Source organism: Mirounga leonina, unplaced genomic scaffold, assembly GCF_011800145.1.
Source record: "Mirounga leonina isolate KUSES-001 unplaced genomic scaffold, KU_Mleo_1.0 Mir_82, whole genome shotgun sequence".
In the NCBI taxonomy this organism is placed as follows: Eukaryota; Metazoa; Chordata; class Mammalia; order Carnivora; family Phocidae; genus Mirounga; species Mirounga leonina.
The window spans coordinates 30,109,868-30,128,042 of NW_023270825.1; the positions used below are offsets into that span (position 1 = coordinate 30,109,868).

Consider the following 18,175-nt stretch of genomic DNA (forward strand, 5'->3'; position numbering starts at 1 on the left):
ATGTCTTCGCAAATATTAATAGCCAAGGGCCTCACTGAGTGTGGTTTTTAATAGAATCCAATTTCAGTCCATTTAGAGTGGGACTTTTCATGCTGACTTGGTAATTTGAACTCTGTCATGCCTGATGGGCTGAATGCATTTTCCCTGTCTGTGTGGCCCGCCCTGGGCTGGGCGGAGAGGGCAAGTACGTATTGGGAGCAGGACACAGGGGCACCTTCTTCAGAGCAACTGCAAATCAGCTATTTCTGCCTTACAGCCAGTTTTGTCTTTCCTGCCCTGAGGCATGTGAGTAGGATCCCAGGGCATTGGGAGGAAACAGGCAATGATTACTCTCTTTCTTGGTGGTCACCTTCCTCTTGCAGCCCAGAAGCCCCTGGCCTCTGTGTGCCCACCACAGGAAGAAAACTGGGTTGATCTTTGGATGTGACTAGAAGACCCTTGGTTCTGCCAACCAGCAGAATTATCCCAGCTGATTGTTGTGGAGTCTCTGACATGTTGGGAGAGGGCATGTGAGAGAGTGTGTGGCTTCCTCTGCCCCATCCCCCCAACCAAGTCCTTACCCTGTTTGATGAGAGAGTAATCCGAGGGCTTATTGGAAGTTCCTTCCTTCTAGAGTGCAGGGTGGGAAAATGGAAGGTGAACGTAAAGGTATTAGCCATACCATAACTGAGGAACCGGGGGCTCAGGAGGTTGGGGGAAGGAAATGAATGTTTATTCCACGCTTACTCTGTGCAGGGCCCTGAGCTAGGAGGACAAGTTATTTCTTAATCCTCCCAATAGCCCATTAAGGAATATAAAATTATCCTCATATACAGAGGAGGAAAATGAGGATCAGGAGTCAAGCAACAGCCCCAAGGTCACACAGCTAGTGGATGTCAGAGCTGGTATTCAAACAAAGCTCCATCTGTCCACTCTTAGAGATCACATGGTTAGAAATGGTGGAGCTGGGAGCTCTGATTTGTCTGCTGGTCTACCTCACCGCGCTCCTTCACCTGGCTGGTCATGGGAAACACTAGGACATTTAAAAAACTATAGTATCTTGAGTATTAGCCCTGGGAGCCTGAATCAATGGGTCTAAGGCAGAGGCTGAGATTATGTATTTTTAAAAAGCTACTTCAAGTGATTCTGATGTTCTGGAAAGCACAACACTGGAGTACGTGTCTCCTGTGGTTTCTTGGTTCTCAGAAGCATAGATTCAGTCCAGCCCTGCGTTTTCCCCAAGTAACACTGGCCACTGAATCCATTATTCATTCATTCCAGATTCAGGGCTCGGTGTTTATCGAGCACTTACTGTATGCCAAGCACTGTGCTCAACATTCTGGCTGCAAAGAATGAATAAACCCCAGTGCCTGCCTCAAGAATCAGCCAGGTAGTGGGCGAGACAAACATAAATAGGAAGTTCCAATTCCTTGTAGCAAATGCTACACAGAGGGAGGCTCATGTTGCTATAGGAGTACAGACCATGGGGTCAAGGAAAGCTTTGGAGCAGTGATGCCTCGGTTGAGTCCTATAGGAGTTAACAAGGAAAAGAGGGGGTTGGAGGGGTGAGGCATGGCCAACTAGGCAGAGGGAACCACATGGAAAGGCTCAGAGACCCAGAGAAATGGGTTTGGGGAATCACAAGGAGCTGTGCAACGGTGAGATGTAGGGTACCTTTGGAAGAGGACCAGGAGGGGAGCCTGGAAGAGTCCGTGGGAGAAATTACATGGAGGACCTTGTGTGTTATGCTGAGTTTGGCCTTTATCCTAAAAGGGGTGAGGAGCCACTGAAGATGTTTAAGCTGTGGAGTGACAGAATCAGATTGTGTTTTAGAAGGGGAGCTCTGACAGCAACAAGAGGGTGAACCATAGGTACAAGGAGCTGGCAACAGAGATCCAAATTAATTGCAGAATTAAGAATTTATATGTGTCAAAAAGCACCATAAACAAAATTTGAAAGCAAAGCACTTGGAAAGCATATTTGCAATGTTTCTTGACAAAAATAATATTCTTAATAAAATTACATATTGAGAATAAAGATAAACATACCAATATCAAATAAATAGAAAAATCACAAAGGAACAAGTACAAATGGTCAATGGGCATTTGAAGATGTTATTCACTAATAATCAAAGAAGTGTGAGTTCAAATAACATTGACATACTATTATTTTCCTACTGGACTGGTAAAGATTTGGTAAAGGACCATACCCACTCTTAGTGAGGTTGCAGGGAACAGGGCACTCTCAAGCCTGCAAATAGGAGAGTGTGAAGTTTCGTACAAACTTTCTGAGGGCAGTTGGCAACATATATCAAAATTCTTAAAGGATGGCTGAGCAATTTCCTTCTTGGATTTTATCCCAAGGAAATAGCCATAAATGTGTGCAAAATTTAGCTACAAGAATGTCTGCTGCAACATTATTTACAATAGAGAATGGGAAAAAATGAAATAATCACTATAAGGAGATGGGCTACCAAGTGAGAGTCCATCCGCATAATGAGGATGCTGTTGAAAAAGTTTGAGAGACACAAAAAATGTTTCGTTCATAATATAGTAAGGGCAGTAGCACAAGGTGCAAAAAAGTGTGTCTGATATGCTACCATTTGTGACAAAAGAATATATACACATATATTTGAAAATGCATAAATGTTTCTAGAAGGATATACAGTACAAGTAATCAGAGGGAAACTAGATGCTGACAGATAGGGTGGGAAGGAGATTTACTTCTTACTATAGAACTTTGTGTCCTTTTTGAATTTTGTATCTGTGTGTGTATTACATATTCTAAAATATAAATACACATTTTGAAAAGTAAGTTACTAAAGAATATACACAGTGTAATCCAGTTTTTGTTTAAAAAAAAAACCATCATGTGCATGTGTACATTTATACCAAAAAGAACTGAAAGATAAGTCCAAAAGGATAGCAATGTTTGTCTAGGGTGGTAGGATGGTGGGGTGGAGTTTGTCTTTTTTTCCCCTGCTAAAATTTCTACAATACACATGTGAGGCTTTCATAACAATAACAAGAAAAGTATAATTTTTTTCCACAAAGAGTCTATTACAAAAGTCCAAGCAGGAGATGACAAAGCAGGTCAGATCCAGGATTAGTGCTCCAGGTCTAGTTCAGCAGTGACATCTGCAAACAAAGCGTGTCATTAAATCACAGTCCCTGTTTTGGGGAGGGATGGGGCACAGGAAGCTGAAGGTCTGCTAAGGTGAATAGACCTGATTTTGCTTAACAGCTTTCTGAAGTCTCTGTTGGACAAATGCACAGCAAGCTCAATCCCTCCACCCCAAACATCGAACAACACCCCCAGGCAATTTTTTACTTTGGGATCACTTAACTTTGGGTCACAGTGAATGGATTCCAGTAAGCAAGTGTATGCGAACCACCAGACAGGCAGATGGCCTGTGCCCAAGGTTGTCCTCTCCTAGTTCTGGTTTTCCACCTTTCTCTTTAGAAGGATGGCGACAATCTTATCCCCATCTGTACAGCTCTGCCCCAACTTACTTGTTGAGGCAAGACCTCTCTCCTGCTCTGTTTTGGGTATAGTTGGTCTGAGTCCTTCCTGGTGGCATGAAGACCAAAGGAAGACCCTGGTGGTTTGAGCTGGTTCTGCAGTCCACCTCTAACCTCATCCTCATCCTTCAGATCCCGACAAGCAATTTGCCAACTCGCAAGCTTTCTGGGCTGGAGGCTTGGGAACGGGGGAGTTTTGCACATCTGCTTATGCTGTGTATGATGCAGGACGGTTCTGAGTCAGGGACATGTGAAGCCATTCTGGAAGCAGAGGGCAGAGGGAAGGATCTGGTAGGGGTTGGGGGAGAATGTGGCAGCTATAACAGCATTTTCCTTTTTCTCTTCTCTGGAAGTGAGCTATAGGCAAGCAACTGCGGGCCCCTGGGTATTTCTAGCACCTTCTTGAAGGCCCCGTTGGAAGCCTTTCGGGAGCTATGTGAATATAACCTGGACTGCTGGCTTCTGGGCCCCTCAGCAGTGATTGGATCCTGCAGTGGTGGAGCCTCTGATTACACAAAGAACCCATAATTAACTTTGTGTTTCCTTTCAATCTCTACCTATAATTGTGAACCTTCCCCAATGCTGGGGGAAGGCTAGGTGGGTTTGGATATGTGCTGACATCAGAAAGTAGAATGAATAATACACAGAAATAACTGCTAGGTCTCGGCTGTCTTTTCTGGCCTATCACTGCCCCGATCACTAGGGAGTCTGGTGTTAGGGACCTTTTTTAACCTTGGACTAAATACAGAGGCAGCCCAGGTACCATCACGGCCATAGTCAAGGCTTTTCAACTGGATACGCACCGTCCTGCTCCCTAATGGTGGTAACCACTCAATATACTATGTAGAGCAGCAACGAATAATAGGTTAGTTAGGAGCTAGAGCTCTGGAGTCAGACAGACCTGGTTCAGATCCTAGCTATGTCACTTAAGGCCATATAACCTTGGGATAGTTAATGTTTCTGGATTTTAAGTTTCCTCATCCACCTAATGTGAAGAGTATCTCATAGGGTCATTGCAAGAAAGAAATGAGATTATACATGTAACGGTCTGAGGATAGTGCATTTCATAAATGCTCACTATTAACATTATTGCATCTGTATATATTTTAATTTGTACAGTATTGTCTCACTAATCACACAAAAAATACACGAAAGTGCTTTGAAAAATTTAAAGCATCATATAAATTAAAGGTGTCATTGGTGATAATCTCATATGAGTATTTCTTAACTCTTCCATCTCCTTAAAGACTGGGTCTACATCCTCTGTCGCACGGTGTATTGCACAATGATAGGCAAACAATAAGCCCTCAGTAAATGTTTCTTATTTGACTAGAGCAACATGGCAGAGCGTAGAGCATAGATATCAGGAGACTAGGCTGGGCTAAAATTAATTTAAGGCAGGAGAGCCAGTCTGCAGTCATAATTTATTCATTCAACAAATATTTGTTGAACACATTCTATGTGCTAGATATTGAGTCCAGATAATTTCATCAAAAGGAGGCTGTACACATTCCCACAAAGCCAAGTCCCTGGGCAGGCTCCATAGCACCAGCCCACTCTACTGCACAAAGGCGGCAGCCAACATTGTTTACCACCAGACAAATGGCCCCTTGCTTTGGGGGAAGCCGTACGTAGCTCTGACTCAGAGTTGAGGGAGGGAATGGGCTGCTTCCAACAGAAATGACAGGAACTGCTGCCTGTTAATTTATTTTTATTTACACTTACTTAGTCCACAGTTCGATCCCACAGGCTATACAATGCTCCTTCCCCTAGGATGTCATCGCCCCTCCCCTCCATCACCTCGGCGCTCAGTGCTCAGCCTTGGCCCACCTCACCCTGCCGCCCTGCTGTCGCAGCTGCCTGCTGGGTGGGAGTATGGGAGAATGGTATGTGTGGTCACCAGAGGGCACGGAGAGTGGGCTTCCATGGCACGTGCATCCTGGCAGTCTCAGATCCCCGAGGGGGAGAGAAGAAAGCCAGGCCCAGACCACAAGCGGAGGGAGGGAGGCAGGGGCTGAGGTGACTGGGGGCGAGGAATCCAGTGTACAAATTCATGGTCTGCTGGCTTCACCCGAGGCGTCTGGTATTTCTCTCCTCCCTGGAGTTGTCACGGTTGCCTTGAGATGCTCGGGTCTGTCGGCAAAGTGTGGAGGGGTCCAGCCCATGGGCTCCGTGCTTGCTGCCGTTGGGCTGGTACACCCAGCAGGCTCTGCCTCCGTCAGAAGCACGGGCCAAAGTCAAAGCTGCCACAGCACTCTCGACCCTGTAAGAGTCCTCTCCGGCTGTCCCCGAGGAAGTCAGGTCCCTCTCAGTAGCTGGCCTGCTAGAGAAGGGGTGTCTCCATGGCAGGCAACCCGCCAGGTTCCAAACCTGCATGTCTCCTTCTTTTCACACTGGGAGCAGACAGGTTGTTGAGGGGCAGCCGGAGGAGGTGGGGAGAAGGGAACAAAACCCAGGAGGGGCGCTTCACGGGGGGCTGCCTGGGAGTCCTGGCTCTGGGGTGGCAGCAGCTGTTACATGGCTTCCTTCTCTCTCTGGGAGCATCTGCTGAGCTTCATCTCCGTCAGCTGGATGTACCGAATCACGTTGGTGTCTGTGAGGAGGGAAACACACCTTAGGGAGCACCTGGCGGCGGGGCGGGGTGGGGGGGCGCGGGGAACTGTCGGGTCTACACAGAATCCTACTTTGTGCCACGCTTGTTACCCTCATCATCTATTTCACATCAGTACAATCATGCCAAGTACGGGTCCTCATCCTCGCTGTGACAAAGGGGAGAACCGAGCCCCTGGAGAGACGAAGATGCCCTGAGAGCCCCGTGGTTAAGTGGTGCATCCGACTTGGCAGCCTGCCTCCCCTGGGGAGCATAGTACCTTCTTCATACAACTGCTGTGAGGACCGAAATAGAGAAGTCTGAACGTGCTTCATCCAGTGAGCAATAAATATTCATTGAAGGTAAATTTTTTAAACTAAAGAGTTTAAAATGACTTTGCTTCATTGTCTTACTTTTGTCCTTTACATAAGGTCAGGTACCCACCTCCCCAGAAACGGGGGCATTTCCCCCCCATTCTAAGGCATTAAATTAGTGAGCAGCCTGCCTGGGATGTCATATGAATGCTAACACTCAGAAATGCCAGGGGTAGCATCTAGCAGTGCTGGCATATAGGAGGTGTTCAAGAAAATTCTGTCAAATGGGTTCAGTTCTTAGTCCTCAAGTTGCCTAGAGTATAGAACACAATTTATATACAGAAAAAGAACCGGTGACACATAAAAATAAAGATAAGGGATATGGACATTCTTTAAGAATATAGAAAAAAGTATGCATTTGGATATTTGTAAACTGATCCTGAAGTTCTTAAATCCTTCTTGGATGGAGAACTGCATTTTTTAAAAAACCAGCCATGTGAACAACCATGGTAACACCAAGTCAAATTCGTTGTTTAAATGTTACAGGCTCTTCCTGACCACCTGATGTAAAACAGCACCCCCTTTACTCCTGATTCTTTTACTCTGCTTTATTTTCTTCCTGGCACTTAGCATGACTAAATATTACATTATCTATCTGTCCATTTGTTTACTGTCCCTCCTCCTCCGTTATAACATAAACTCTTGGAAGGTAGCAGCTTCCTTTTATTCACTGCTATCTACCCAGCATCTAGAATAGCTCCTGACCTACTCAGTAAATGTCTGTGGAATGAATGAGTGGCTGAGCTGGTGGATATGAGTTTGAGCGAACAGTCTAGGTAATGCAGGCTCTAAGAAATGGGAGCTGACCAGAGAAGTCAGAGCATGCTTCCTGGAAGATGCTGAGTTCAGCACCAAGAGTATCCATTCATATTCTGTCTCGCCAACTGGAGTGTGAGGTCCTCACAAGTAGGGATTCCATCTTCTTATCTCCATCCCTGGCACCCAGCACAAACCGTGGCACATAACTCAGAATTCAATATGTATTTATTGAGTAAGCGGCGAGAGCTGGCTTCTGGATTGGAAAAAACCCCAAAGAATTCCATATTCTATTTGAAAAGAGGTGCCCCAGCTCCCTGGAATGCAGACCCCAGGCAAAAGCATGGACTGTTCATGCTCCTCATTTCAGGTCCTGCCCCACACCTGGCCCCGCCAGCCAGGACAGCTGTGCGTCACGACGGGGAGGCCTCCGGAGCTGCCAGAGGGGACTGACGGTAAGAAAACAGCAATTGCCAACTTACCTGTTGGCTGTCGGGTCCTTGCTTCTTTCAGGTAGTAGAGGGCTTTGTCATAGTCTCCAAGGTGGTAGAAGGCCACACCAGACCGGTAAAGGGCCTTGAAGTTCTCTCCTTCCTTCTTCAGGACTTTGAGGCAATACTCCTTGACTCGCTCGTAGTTCACCAGTTCAGCCTGGAGCAGGCAGGCTATGGAGGAAGGGAGAGAGAAGGGAAAAGGCTCTAACACAGCAGACTCTGAATGTCTCTCTTTGGTTCTTTCTCCCTGCCCAGAAAAGGTGGAATTGTGTTGGGGTTTTATGCTGGGGTGTATTGCCATGGGATTTGTCATCAAATAATCTAGGGTTCTAGGACCCACTTTCATCACCAACAAGCTGTGTGACCTTGAGTAAGTTACTTGGCCTTGAATTGTGTCCCCTCTAAAAAGATATGTTGGAGTCCTAACTCCTAGTACATCAGAATGTGACCTTATTTGGAAATAGGATCTTTACAAAAAAGGTAATCAAGGTAAAGTAAGGTCGTTGGAATGGGTCCTAATACAATATGCCTGGTGTCTTTATAAAAACACACACGATAGGGACGCCTGGGTGGCTCCGTCAGTTAAGCCTCTGCCTTTGGCTCAGGTCATGATCTCAGGCTCCTGGGGTAGGGCTTGTGTCATTGTGCTCTGTGCTCAGCGGGGAGTCTGCTTCTCCCTCTCCCTCCACCCCTCCCCATTGCTCTTGCTTGCTTGCTCTCCCTTTCTCAAATGAATAAATTTAAAAAAAATTTTTTTAATTAAAAAAAATGCCACTATAGGCTGAATGTTTGTTTTCCAAAAAATTCATGTGTTGAAAACCAATCCCCAGTGTGATGGTATTTGGAGGTGGGGTCTTTGGGAGGTGACTAGGTCATGAGGGCTGAACCCTCATGATTGGGATTAGTGCTCTTACAAGAGAGACCTTAGCAAGCTCCCTTCCCCTTCTGCCATGAGGACATGGCAAGAAGACAGCTGTCTATGAACCAGGAAGCAGACTCTCACCAGACACTGAATCTACTACCTTGACCGTGGACTTCCCAGCCTTCAGAACTGTGAGAAATTAATTGTGTTGTCTGAGCCATCTCTTGGTATAGCAGCCCAAACGGACAAACACAAACAGGAAGTTTGGACACAGAGACAGAAGCACACAGAGGTGAGACGATGTGAAGAAACAGAGGAAAAAGATGGCCATCTATAAGCCAAGGAACGCCTGAGGCCCCCACAAGGTAAAACAGAAGCATGGAACAGATTCTCCCTCACAGCCCTCTGAAGGAACCAAATCTGCCAACACCTCCATCTTGGACTCCTACTTTGCAGAACTATGAGACAATAAATTTCTGTTGTTCAAGCCACCAGTTTATGAGACTCGTGTTGTGGCAGCCCTAGGAATAAGCTACAAGGGGCGCTAACAAAGCTAACTGTGGCTAATTCTTGTCAAGTGCTCACCTGGTGCGGGATGCTCGTGGCATTGCTTTACTTGTATTCCCTGACATAATCCTCAGAATACCATGATGTAGGTCCTACTGTTATTCCCATTTTACAGATGAGGAAACTGAGGCCCAGAAAGATTAGCTCATTTACCAAGGGCACACAACATGACAGAGGCAAGGCTGGGATTTATTTATTTATTTATTTTTAAAAGATTATTTATTTGTCAGAGGGAGAGAGCGCGCACAAGCAGGGGGGACAGGCAGAAGGAGAAACAGGCTCCCTGCTAAGCAGGGAGCCCTATATGGGGATCGGTCATGACCTGAGTCGAAGGCATACGCCTAACCAACTGAGCCATCCAGGCCTTCCAAGGCTGGGATTTAAATCAAAGCTGCCTGGCTCCAGTGCCCAAGTTCTTTAACGAGTTGTTGAGGGGATTTCATAAGATAATGGCCATAAAGTATTTAACACAGGGCTTGGCACAGAGTAAGTTACCCCAAGTGTCATTTAATATTATTATCATTCTTTTCAACCTTACACCCCTGCAGTGACAACTGCCTCTGATTTTCTTCAAGTTCTCATTCATGCAAGTTTGTCTTTGCATTTCCTGGGAATAGGGGTCTTCTGATGGGCCAGTGCCCAGCTCAGGACCCGTGAGGCCCCGTGTCCCAGGCAAGAGGAAGCTGGGGCTGGCAGGTGTCTGTGGTGGGGCCCCTTCCTATTTTCTATCAGCCGTCTCTGAGTGAACCATCACTCCTTGAAGATTCCTCTCACCAGCCTCCGCTGCAGGGCCAGAGCCAGGGCCAGGAAGCTTGCGAGACCCTGGAGAGTGATGCCCCCTTTCCTTGTGTGCCCAGTGGCCCCCCGCCTCACCCAACTCCCCACCCTGCTGGGCTGTCTCCCCCTCCATGCGATCACGCAAATGTTTAGTAGGCACTGAGTGAAGATTGTGTTATACACGTTGGAGGGATTACCAGAAAGGGGGAGGGGGAGGGGCAGGGAAAGGCACCTCTCTGCTTCTTCCAAGTGAATAAAAAGAGACGTAGGAGGCAATGGTACCTGGGTGGCTCAGTCATTAAGCATCTGCCTTCAGCTCAGGTCATGATCCCGGGGTCCTGGGATGGAGCCCCGCATCGGGCTCCCTGCTCAGCGGGAAGCCTGCTTCTCCCTCTCCCCATCCCCCTGCTCATGCTCCCTCTCTCTCTCTCAAATAAATAAAATCTTTAAAAAAAAAGAGAGAGAGAGAGAGAGAGATGTAGGAGGCAAAAGTGCTCTTCCCGTCAAGACCAGACTGGGTGGTGGGGGAGGAGGCTGATGGCTGCTCCTTGTGCTCAGATTCCTCCCGCATGGGAGGAACCGCTCTGTCTCCGGGATAGAGGCGAGTCACTGATTTAAATCTTCAGAGGTCTAACTTCAGCTGTTTTGATCCTTTAAATAACTCCCCAGGGATAAGAATTGCTGATTAGGAGATCAGATCTTTCATTGGACATTTTGTTGGGGGGAGGACTACCCACCCACATCCTTCTTGGCCGGCTGAGGGGGAGGTGAACCACACGGTCTCTGAAGTTGAAGGTGTGAGAACCAGGAAGTGGAAGAGAATCAGCCCAGATCTAGAAACTGACCCATCAGGTTTCACAGGCCCCAGGGCAGAAAGCCAAACAGGGAGACCGAAGTGAGGGGCTGCTACCCCCTTGGGCGTGGGTGGCTGTGGTCACAGAAAACCATGTGCTGGCAGCCGGGTGTCCATCCAGCTGAGCTGATGCCACCTTCTCCTCTCCTCCCTCAGCTGTGGGGACCCCTCCCCACCCCCCAAGCTGTTGGAGCCTGCCCTGGTGCTCACACATTTCTGCGGACAGGGAGGGCTTTCTGTCAAGAGGTTCCTATGCATGGACCTCACTGGTTACCTGTGTGGGGCTTGGCTCCAACACCTGCTCCCAGAGCTAAAGGATTTCCCGTCTGGGCTCCCACATGCCTCATCTGGTGTCCTCTCTGCCCAGGCAGGGCAAGCCACTTCCTGTCCATCTTCAGACAGACACTTCTGTTGGCTGACCTGAGCAGTGTAGGAAATGGGCCCTTGTCTCTTTTAAAAACAGCTTTTGAATGCCTAAAATGAGAGTGGGGTGGTGAGGAAAGGAAGCAAGAAGGCCTGGAAATGGAAACAGATCCTCCTCCCCCCAGGGGAGAAGGAAGGATAGCCATCAAATTCTGGGCATCCTTCATTGAAAATGTTTCGAATTCCCCGGCGGCTCCAGATCCAATGGGAACCGTGATACTTGGCCGTGGACCAGGTGTCAGACCCCATGGGTGGTGAGGCCAGGCAGGTTACAGGGTGTGGGGGCCCCTGCTGGCACCACAGGTGGAGCCCAGGAAGACAGAGAAATCTAGAGTCAGCTTGGGTCCAAATGGGCTGCCGTCCTAAAGGCTGGGCCAGGGTGGAACCCAGGCACGAAACCTGGGGTGCCAGACAGAGCTCTTAAGGGGGGTCTGGGGTGGAGGGGGTAAGAGATAGTCCAGAAAGCTACCCGCAGCCCTACCTATAGGTGATTTTTTAGGCAGCCCTGTAGTTTGGGTGGGGAGCTATTTGGGGTTCACATAACAAGCCCAAGGGAGAGGCAAGATGGGATGTTTGTAGGCACATCCTTAGAATGGGGAAAGTTCAGAAGGAGAGGTTGACCAGCAGTCTCAAGATGTTCCTTCCGCATCCCTATGCCCACTACCCAGGGCCTGTGGGCTGCGATCGCATCATCCCAGTGCCCTTGCTTCCTCTCCATGGTTAATCCCTTGCCCTGGGTCAGAGGTGGTGCTCGGTGCCTTACATACACTGTGTCTTTTCATCTTCACGGTAACTGTGAAACAGGTTCTATTTAGATGCTTCTTTTTTAGACGATGAAACCTATTCCAGAGAAATTAAGTCACCTCCTCAAAGTCACTCAACTAGGAGGTGGTAGAATTATGATATCCACCCACTTCTGCCAGGATCTCCAGACTGTGCTCTTGACCATGGGTCTCTGTGGGTCTGTGTTTGAAGCCTTCCAAAACCCATGTAACCCCCGGTAAAAAGCCACATCGCCTGTGTAAACTACCTTTCTCTGTGTTCCAGGGTCAACAAGGCAAAAAGCAATGCCTAACTTCACTGGGCACTGTTCAGGGCACAAGATCAGTGGTGAACCAAACACTCCATTCCATCCTGGAACTAATGGGCTGGTGGGGAAGGTAGACGTTCCATTATCTTGAGTACTCCCAAATGCCAAGACTGAGAAGAAGGGAAGAGAGGGAGCACACTGAGGGGGAGGGGCCCTCAACCAATATAAAGTATCATGGGAGGGCTTCATGGAAGAAGTGGTATTTAAGCGGGGCTCTGAAGACTGAGTGTTTCTCAACCTTAGCACTATAAACATTTTAGGCTGGATAACTTTTTGTCAAAGAGGGATGCCCCGTGCATTGTATGATGTTTAGCAACATCCCTGACTTCTACCCACTAGATGCCGGTTGTGACAACCAAAAATACGTCTCCAGATATTGCAAAATATCCTGGGGGGCAGGGGGGAGGAGGTAAAATCCTCCCTGTTTGAGAACCAGTGATCTAGGTGGAAAGGAGAAAACGCCTTCTAGGCAGAAGCAACAGAGAAAGAGATCGAGAGAGGTGGAAGGGGGAGATTGACTTATTTGAGGAGTTTTGAGGAACTATGCCTGGCTGGAGCAGAGAGCCTGAAGGGTAGGGTTAAAAGGAGGGAAGCTGGAAAAGCAAGAGGAAACCCGGACACCTAGACCCTTCTGGTCCCTGTTGAGGATCTGGGACTTTATTCTTAGTCACGCTGGGATGATGAAATGGTTTGACTAGGTTGATTCAAGTGGAGGCAGAAAGACAGGGGAGAAGGATCAGTTTAAGAGGCATCTAGGAGACAGAACTGACTAGCATTAGGGAACCTCTGAAATATTTTCCCTCTGCTGTTATATTCATGTGCTTAGAGCCCTTCATCCAGGAGGGCTTAGACTGCCATTTTGGATTCACTGATGATTCAGAAATTCTTCCACGTTGTTGTAACCTGGTCTGTATTTGAATTAAGGTTTATAATATGACAGTCTATGTGCTCTGCTATATGGAATGGATCAATATTTTAAAGAGTACTAGGCTGGGAATCAGAGAGCTAGATTCTAGTCCCACCTTTGCCACTAGCCAACAGTATGAAAATCACTTTCCCTTACTGGGCCTCAGTTTCCTCTCTGTAAAAGGAGGGACCCTCACTTGGCTGAATAACCTCTACTCTCCATTTCAGTCTAACAGCCTGTGAATACAAATGTTGTCCACTTAATAGAAGGACGACACTGTTTCACTGGTTCCTCTTCAAAAGGAACTCTGTTCTCCCTACTACTTATTAGTGAGGCATTTTCTGTTGGGGATGACACTCAGAACTTGTAGGGCAGTGATCAAAAGGGCTTCTGTAAGACAACTTTCCATCTACATGGAGCCTTTTTTTTTTTTTTTTTTTTGCATAGAGATTGGGTTATGCGGTCTTCCCAAGGCCAGGCTCTGGGGCAAGATCTTCCCTTAAGGGAGTAAGCTCTGCCTCTGTCAGTCAGTTTCAGCAGAGGAGGCTGGAAAAGCCTCCTCATGATGGATGGAGAGGGAGCTTGTTCCCATCTGTGGCCTCGACTCTGGGTGTATCTTTGGATTCAAAGATGCAGTCATTCGGTGGCAGAAGGGGTATGAAGGGGGGAGACATGTCCACAGTGGACATGAGAAGATGGGAAGAAAAAGGAAGCCCTTTTGAGAGAAATGTTATTAACCTTCTGGTCTCAGGGTCTTCTGATGTGTTTAAATAAATGCTACAGCTAAGCCATGGAGGATTCAGAAAAGCTTCTAGTCATGGCGGGGAAGAAGTATTAGAAGAGAAAAGCCTTCCCCAAGCCAACAGTGGTGACAGAAGTGGTGGTAAATTTGGGGGACAAGAAGTGGGCTGTCAATGTCCAATCATCCTTGCACATGGAGATTCCTCTTCCATGGTCAACCTTGGGTGGTTAGGGTATGTATGGTTTTATAAAATGAGCTGGCAGCCTTTCTTAGCTCCGCAAAGGGCTCTGTGGTAGGAAAAAGTTAGAGAATCAGCAACTGAAAGAACCCCACTGCACAGTCATGCGCTCGGGACAGTGGAAATCCTATGTTGGATGTTCCCCAAAGCAACCACACTGAGACCTCAGGCTAAAACATGTCAGGTTCTACTGGCTCTGATGCCTGTCCTGTTTTTGTTTTTCCTGCTACACGCAAGGCATAGTGACTGCCTGGGCAAAGTGCCACTCGCTGGCATGAGATGAAAGGAAGCTGGATAAAGGGGGAAGAACAAGTTCATGCAGCCGTTGGTTTTCTTCTTACAACTGATTGGCTATAGTTGGCCCTTACCAGCTGCCCAGAAGGGAAGCATGGGCGGGATGGGAGGGAAGGAAAGACTAGACTGGGACCAGGAGTGAGGACAAGGAGGTTGCCTCACTTTATGGGTTGAACTGTGTCCTCCCCAAAAGAGATGTTGACGTTCTCATCCTCAGTATCTTAGAATTTGATCCTATTTGGAGAAAGGGTCTTTGCAGAGGTCATGAAGTCAACATGAGGTCACTAGATGGGCCCTAAATTCAATACAGCTGGTGTCTTTATAAAAAGGAGAAATTGGGACACAGAGACAGACACACACATAGGAAAGATGATGTGAAAAGACACAGGTCAAAGGTGGCTATCTACAAGCCAAGGAACCCCAGGCCACCAGAAGCTAGGAGAGAGGCATGGAACAGACTCACCCCCTCTTCCCCCGACATTGCTTGCAGAAGGAACCAACCCTCCCCATACCTTGGACTCCTAGCCTCCAGAACCGTGACAACAGACTGCTAGCATTTTAAGGCACAGTTTGCAGTGCTTTATTACGGCAACCTTAGGAAACCCACACACCTTGCTGGTCATTCCTTTGAGAGGTGGACTCGGGAAGTGGCTATCACATTACTGGGGCAAAATTTCCCCAAAGGGAACAAAATTCTTTGGTTTTCAGATTTATTTTAAGGGGCAATGGCATAGTAGTAAAGTGGATGGAGTTTGGATCTGGACAGAGGTGACACTGGGAATATTTAACAACTGGGACAGGTCATAGCCAACTGGACAGGCGTATAATATTGTGCCAGCTCTGGGATGTCCTGGCTGAACATCAATCGCTGGATCTGGAGATACAGTCCTGGGCTGCAGTCCAAGCTCTGCCACCTACTAGACCAGGCCCTTGGGCGTATCACTTAATCTCCCTCGGCCTTACTCTTCTTGTGTATTAAATGAAGATAGTAATACCTATTTTGTGGGAACTCTTGTGATGATAAAATGAGATAATTAAAGTATGTTATATGTTTCACACAGTGCTGGGCACAGACACAGGTTCTCACAAATGCTAGCTCTTTAGGAAACCATTTGTCAAATATGGTTTCCCCAGCAACATGTACATTCACCAGAGAAAATTTCCATTTTGCGTCCTCCACACGGTATATGACACATACACAGAGCTAAAGCTTGATTTAAAGCAAATTTTCAAGAATAGGTCAGAGACACTGTGGAGGGTGATTTAGAGGGTCTTGCTGTGGCAGAGCAATGGGAATGTAACCTGGGCAGTGAAATGATAGAGATTTTGCTTCTGAGGCTCCATGTCCAGGACTGCAATGACCCACCCCATTCTACCTTTCCGCGGAAGCGCTGGTTTTCTCCTCTATGTACACAAATGCTTGCATTCGGAGTTCTGAAAACAACTCTCTTCTTTTGATTTCTCATTTTTGTTCCATGGTTGAGGGTGTAGACAAACTCACACTTGCTCCGAGTGTTTCCCAAACCTAGGTTCGATGCTTGGTTTTACCTGTTTTCCTTTCAAAGGTGTGTTTTCTCTATTGGGACCGGGTGGGTAGAGGCAGAGAACATCACAAAAGTAGCTTTGCAGCCAGAAAAGGGGGCCTCAAGGAAAGAATGGAGTGGGGCTCGGGGCCCTTCTCACTTACACACGAGCCAGCCTCTGAGTTAACAGGTGGTTCTACCCTCTACCCCTCTACACCCCCAAACAGCAAACGGCAGTACTGTGTGTGCCTTCTCCCTCGCTGCAAACGGATGAATGGGTTCCACAGTCGGCATCTGGCTGACAGCTTTAAGGATGGGGAGGGGATGGATCCAAAGTGGCTGAGCTCCTCTGGGGTCCTAATAATTCAGGAGAGCTAGGAGCTCTAAACGCCAGCGGTGGCAGGAAAATGAATAGGCCTGGTTCCTGACTCTATAGGGCTTTACAGAGTCTGGGAGGGAAGAGGAAAGTATTTTTAGCAGAGAAGTTGCTGGCCAGTTTCAGTGCCTCTGAGCTACTTGGTTCAAGCCAGACAATGGCCCTGGCATTGGCATTCATGCATGTGTCCTTGGGTTAAAACACCTCACCCCTCTGGGTCTCAGCTTTCAAGTGCATAAACATAAAGATAATTATGGTTGCTATCTACCTTTTTCCTCAAGGCTTGCTGGCAGGATGAAAAAAGTCTGACATCTGATGAGAACCCTACAGACAAATGTTTCACATTAAATCACCCGTGGAAATTTGTTTAACGTGGAGATCCTAGACCCCATGCCCAATCTGCGATGCAGATTCCAAACGACTAGAGTGGAGCCCATTTTTAAGAAGTCCCCAGGGGACGCCTGCAGGGGGCCTTCACCTCCTGAGCTGGTACTTTATATTCTAGCATTCTGAATATATGTTTCTTAAGGACCACGCAGTTGGTTAAACTTTGAGAACCCAGGACAGCTGTGAGCAGCTCCAGGATTACCCACAAGGCCAAACAGGTCCCAGATGGCCAAGTCCTAGAGCTGGAAAAATCTGCACATGTGGGAAAACAATTGTTCTCCCACAGATGATCAGCTTGTGACGTTTTGGGTTTTTCTCTTCTTAGTGATTAGAGACTTCTCCCTGGAGAACAGGAGCCCAGGCCAGGGAAATGGGGAAACAGCAGAAGGCTGAGATGCTCCATGATGAGCTCAAGAGAATTAGTCCTGTAGGCAGTGTTCATCCGTCCTTCCAGAAGGGTAATAAGAGTACGAGCAGATAACTTTTTTTAAGCATGAATGGGCCAGGCGTTATTCTAAGCATTAACTCATTTCATCTTGATAACAACCTAAGAGGTAGGCTTTAGTATCTCACCCATTTTCTAGATGGGGAAACTGAGGCCTAAGGAAGTTCAGTCACTTGCTCAGGGTCACAAAGTGACTAAGTGTTAGGGTCAGGATTTGAACCTAAGCCATCTGGAACCTGTGACTGTGCTCCTAAACATTATACACACTGCCCTCCTAGGATGCTCAGCTGCCTATCATGCATTTTAACTCATCTCCTTCAATGGGTAGATTGGAGGCACGAGTTCTGCTTCTCATGAGGCACAAGTGTGAGGCCCTGACAGTGCAAAACTGTGCTCACTTTACATGTATACTTCTCATCTGGAAGCTTCCCAGATGAGAAGCTTCTCTAGGACTCTCTACCCTACCTGTTTCTCTGTATCAAAGAGGAAAACAAACAAAACCAAGTGCCAGGTTTCCACCAAGGCTTTTTTTTTTTTTTTTAAAGTTCTAAAACCACCAGCATCTCCAATTCCATCGAGAGTCTATGGTTATCCTAATAGGGCTGACATGATATGTCTCAGGTTTCTTCCTGAAACAACCCTTACCTGGGCTTGTGTTTGTAAAACTAACCCCCACAGCATGATTTTTAAATTGAAATTTTTGTTGAGATAACTGTAGATTCACATACAATCCCGAGAAATAATATAAGGAGCTCCCCTGTACCCTTTACCCAGTCTCCCCCAAATGGTAACATCTTATAAAACTATAGTGCAATATACTGACCATATGACCAACACTGATACAATCCACAGATTGATTTTTCCAGCTTTCCTTATACTTATGTGTGTGTGTTTGGTTCTATACCATTTTATCACATACACGGATTCCTCCGTCTACCTCCAAAGTTAAGTTACAAAGCAGTTCCGTTACCACAAGC

General features: G+C 47.2%; 1 protein-coding gene and 1 long non-coding RNA gene across 2 annotated transcripts in view; both read right to left on the bottom strand.

Annotated features, from left to right (window-relative positions):
- Window positions 1-2,964: 2,964 nt before the first annotated feature.
- TTC9 (tetratricopeptide repeat domain 9) overlaps window positions 2,965-18,175 on the bottom strand; it is a 32,161-nt gene continuing 16,950 nt past the window's right edge. The window contains exons 2-3 of the mRNA XM_034993256.1: window positions 7,703-7,885; window positions 2,965-6,093 (exon numbers count right to left, since the gene is read on the bottom strand). Of these exons, the coding sequence (XP_034849147.1) occupies window positions 6,014-6,093; window positions 7,703-7,885 (263 nt within the window). The 3' untranslated portion in view covers window positions 2,965-6,013. The remainder of the gene's footprint in view (window positions 6,094-7,702; window positions 7,886-18,175) is intronic.
- The window catches only part of LOC118002641, a 1,296-nt gene continuing 372 nt past the window's right edge, over window positions 17,252-18,175 (bottom strand). Inside the window, exon 2 of the long non-coding RNA XR_004677078.1 lies at window positions 17,252-18,135. This is a non-coding gene — a long non-coding RNA (uncharacterized LOC118002641). The remainder of the gene's footprint in view (window positions 18,136-18,175) is intronic.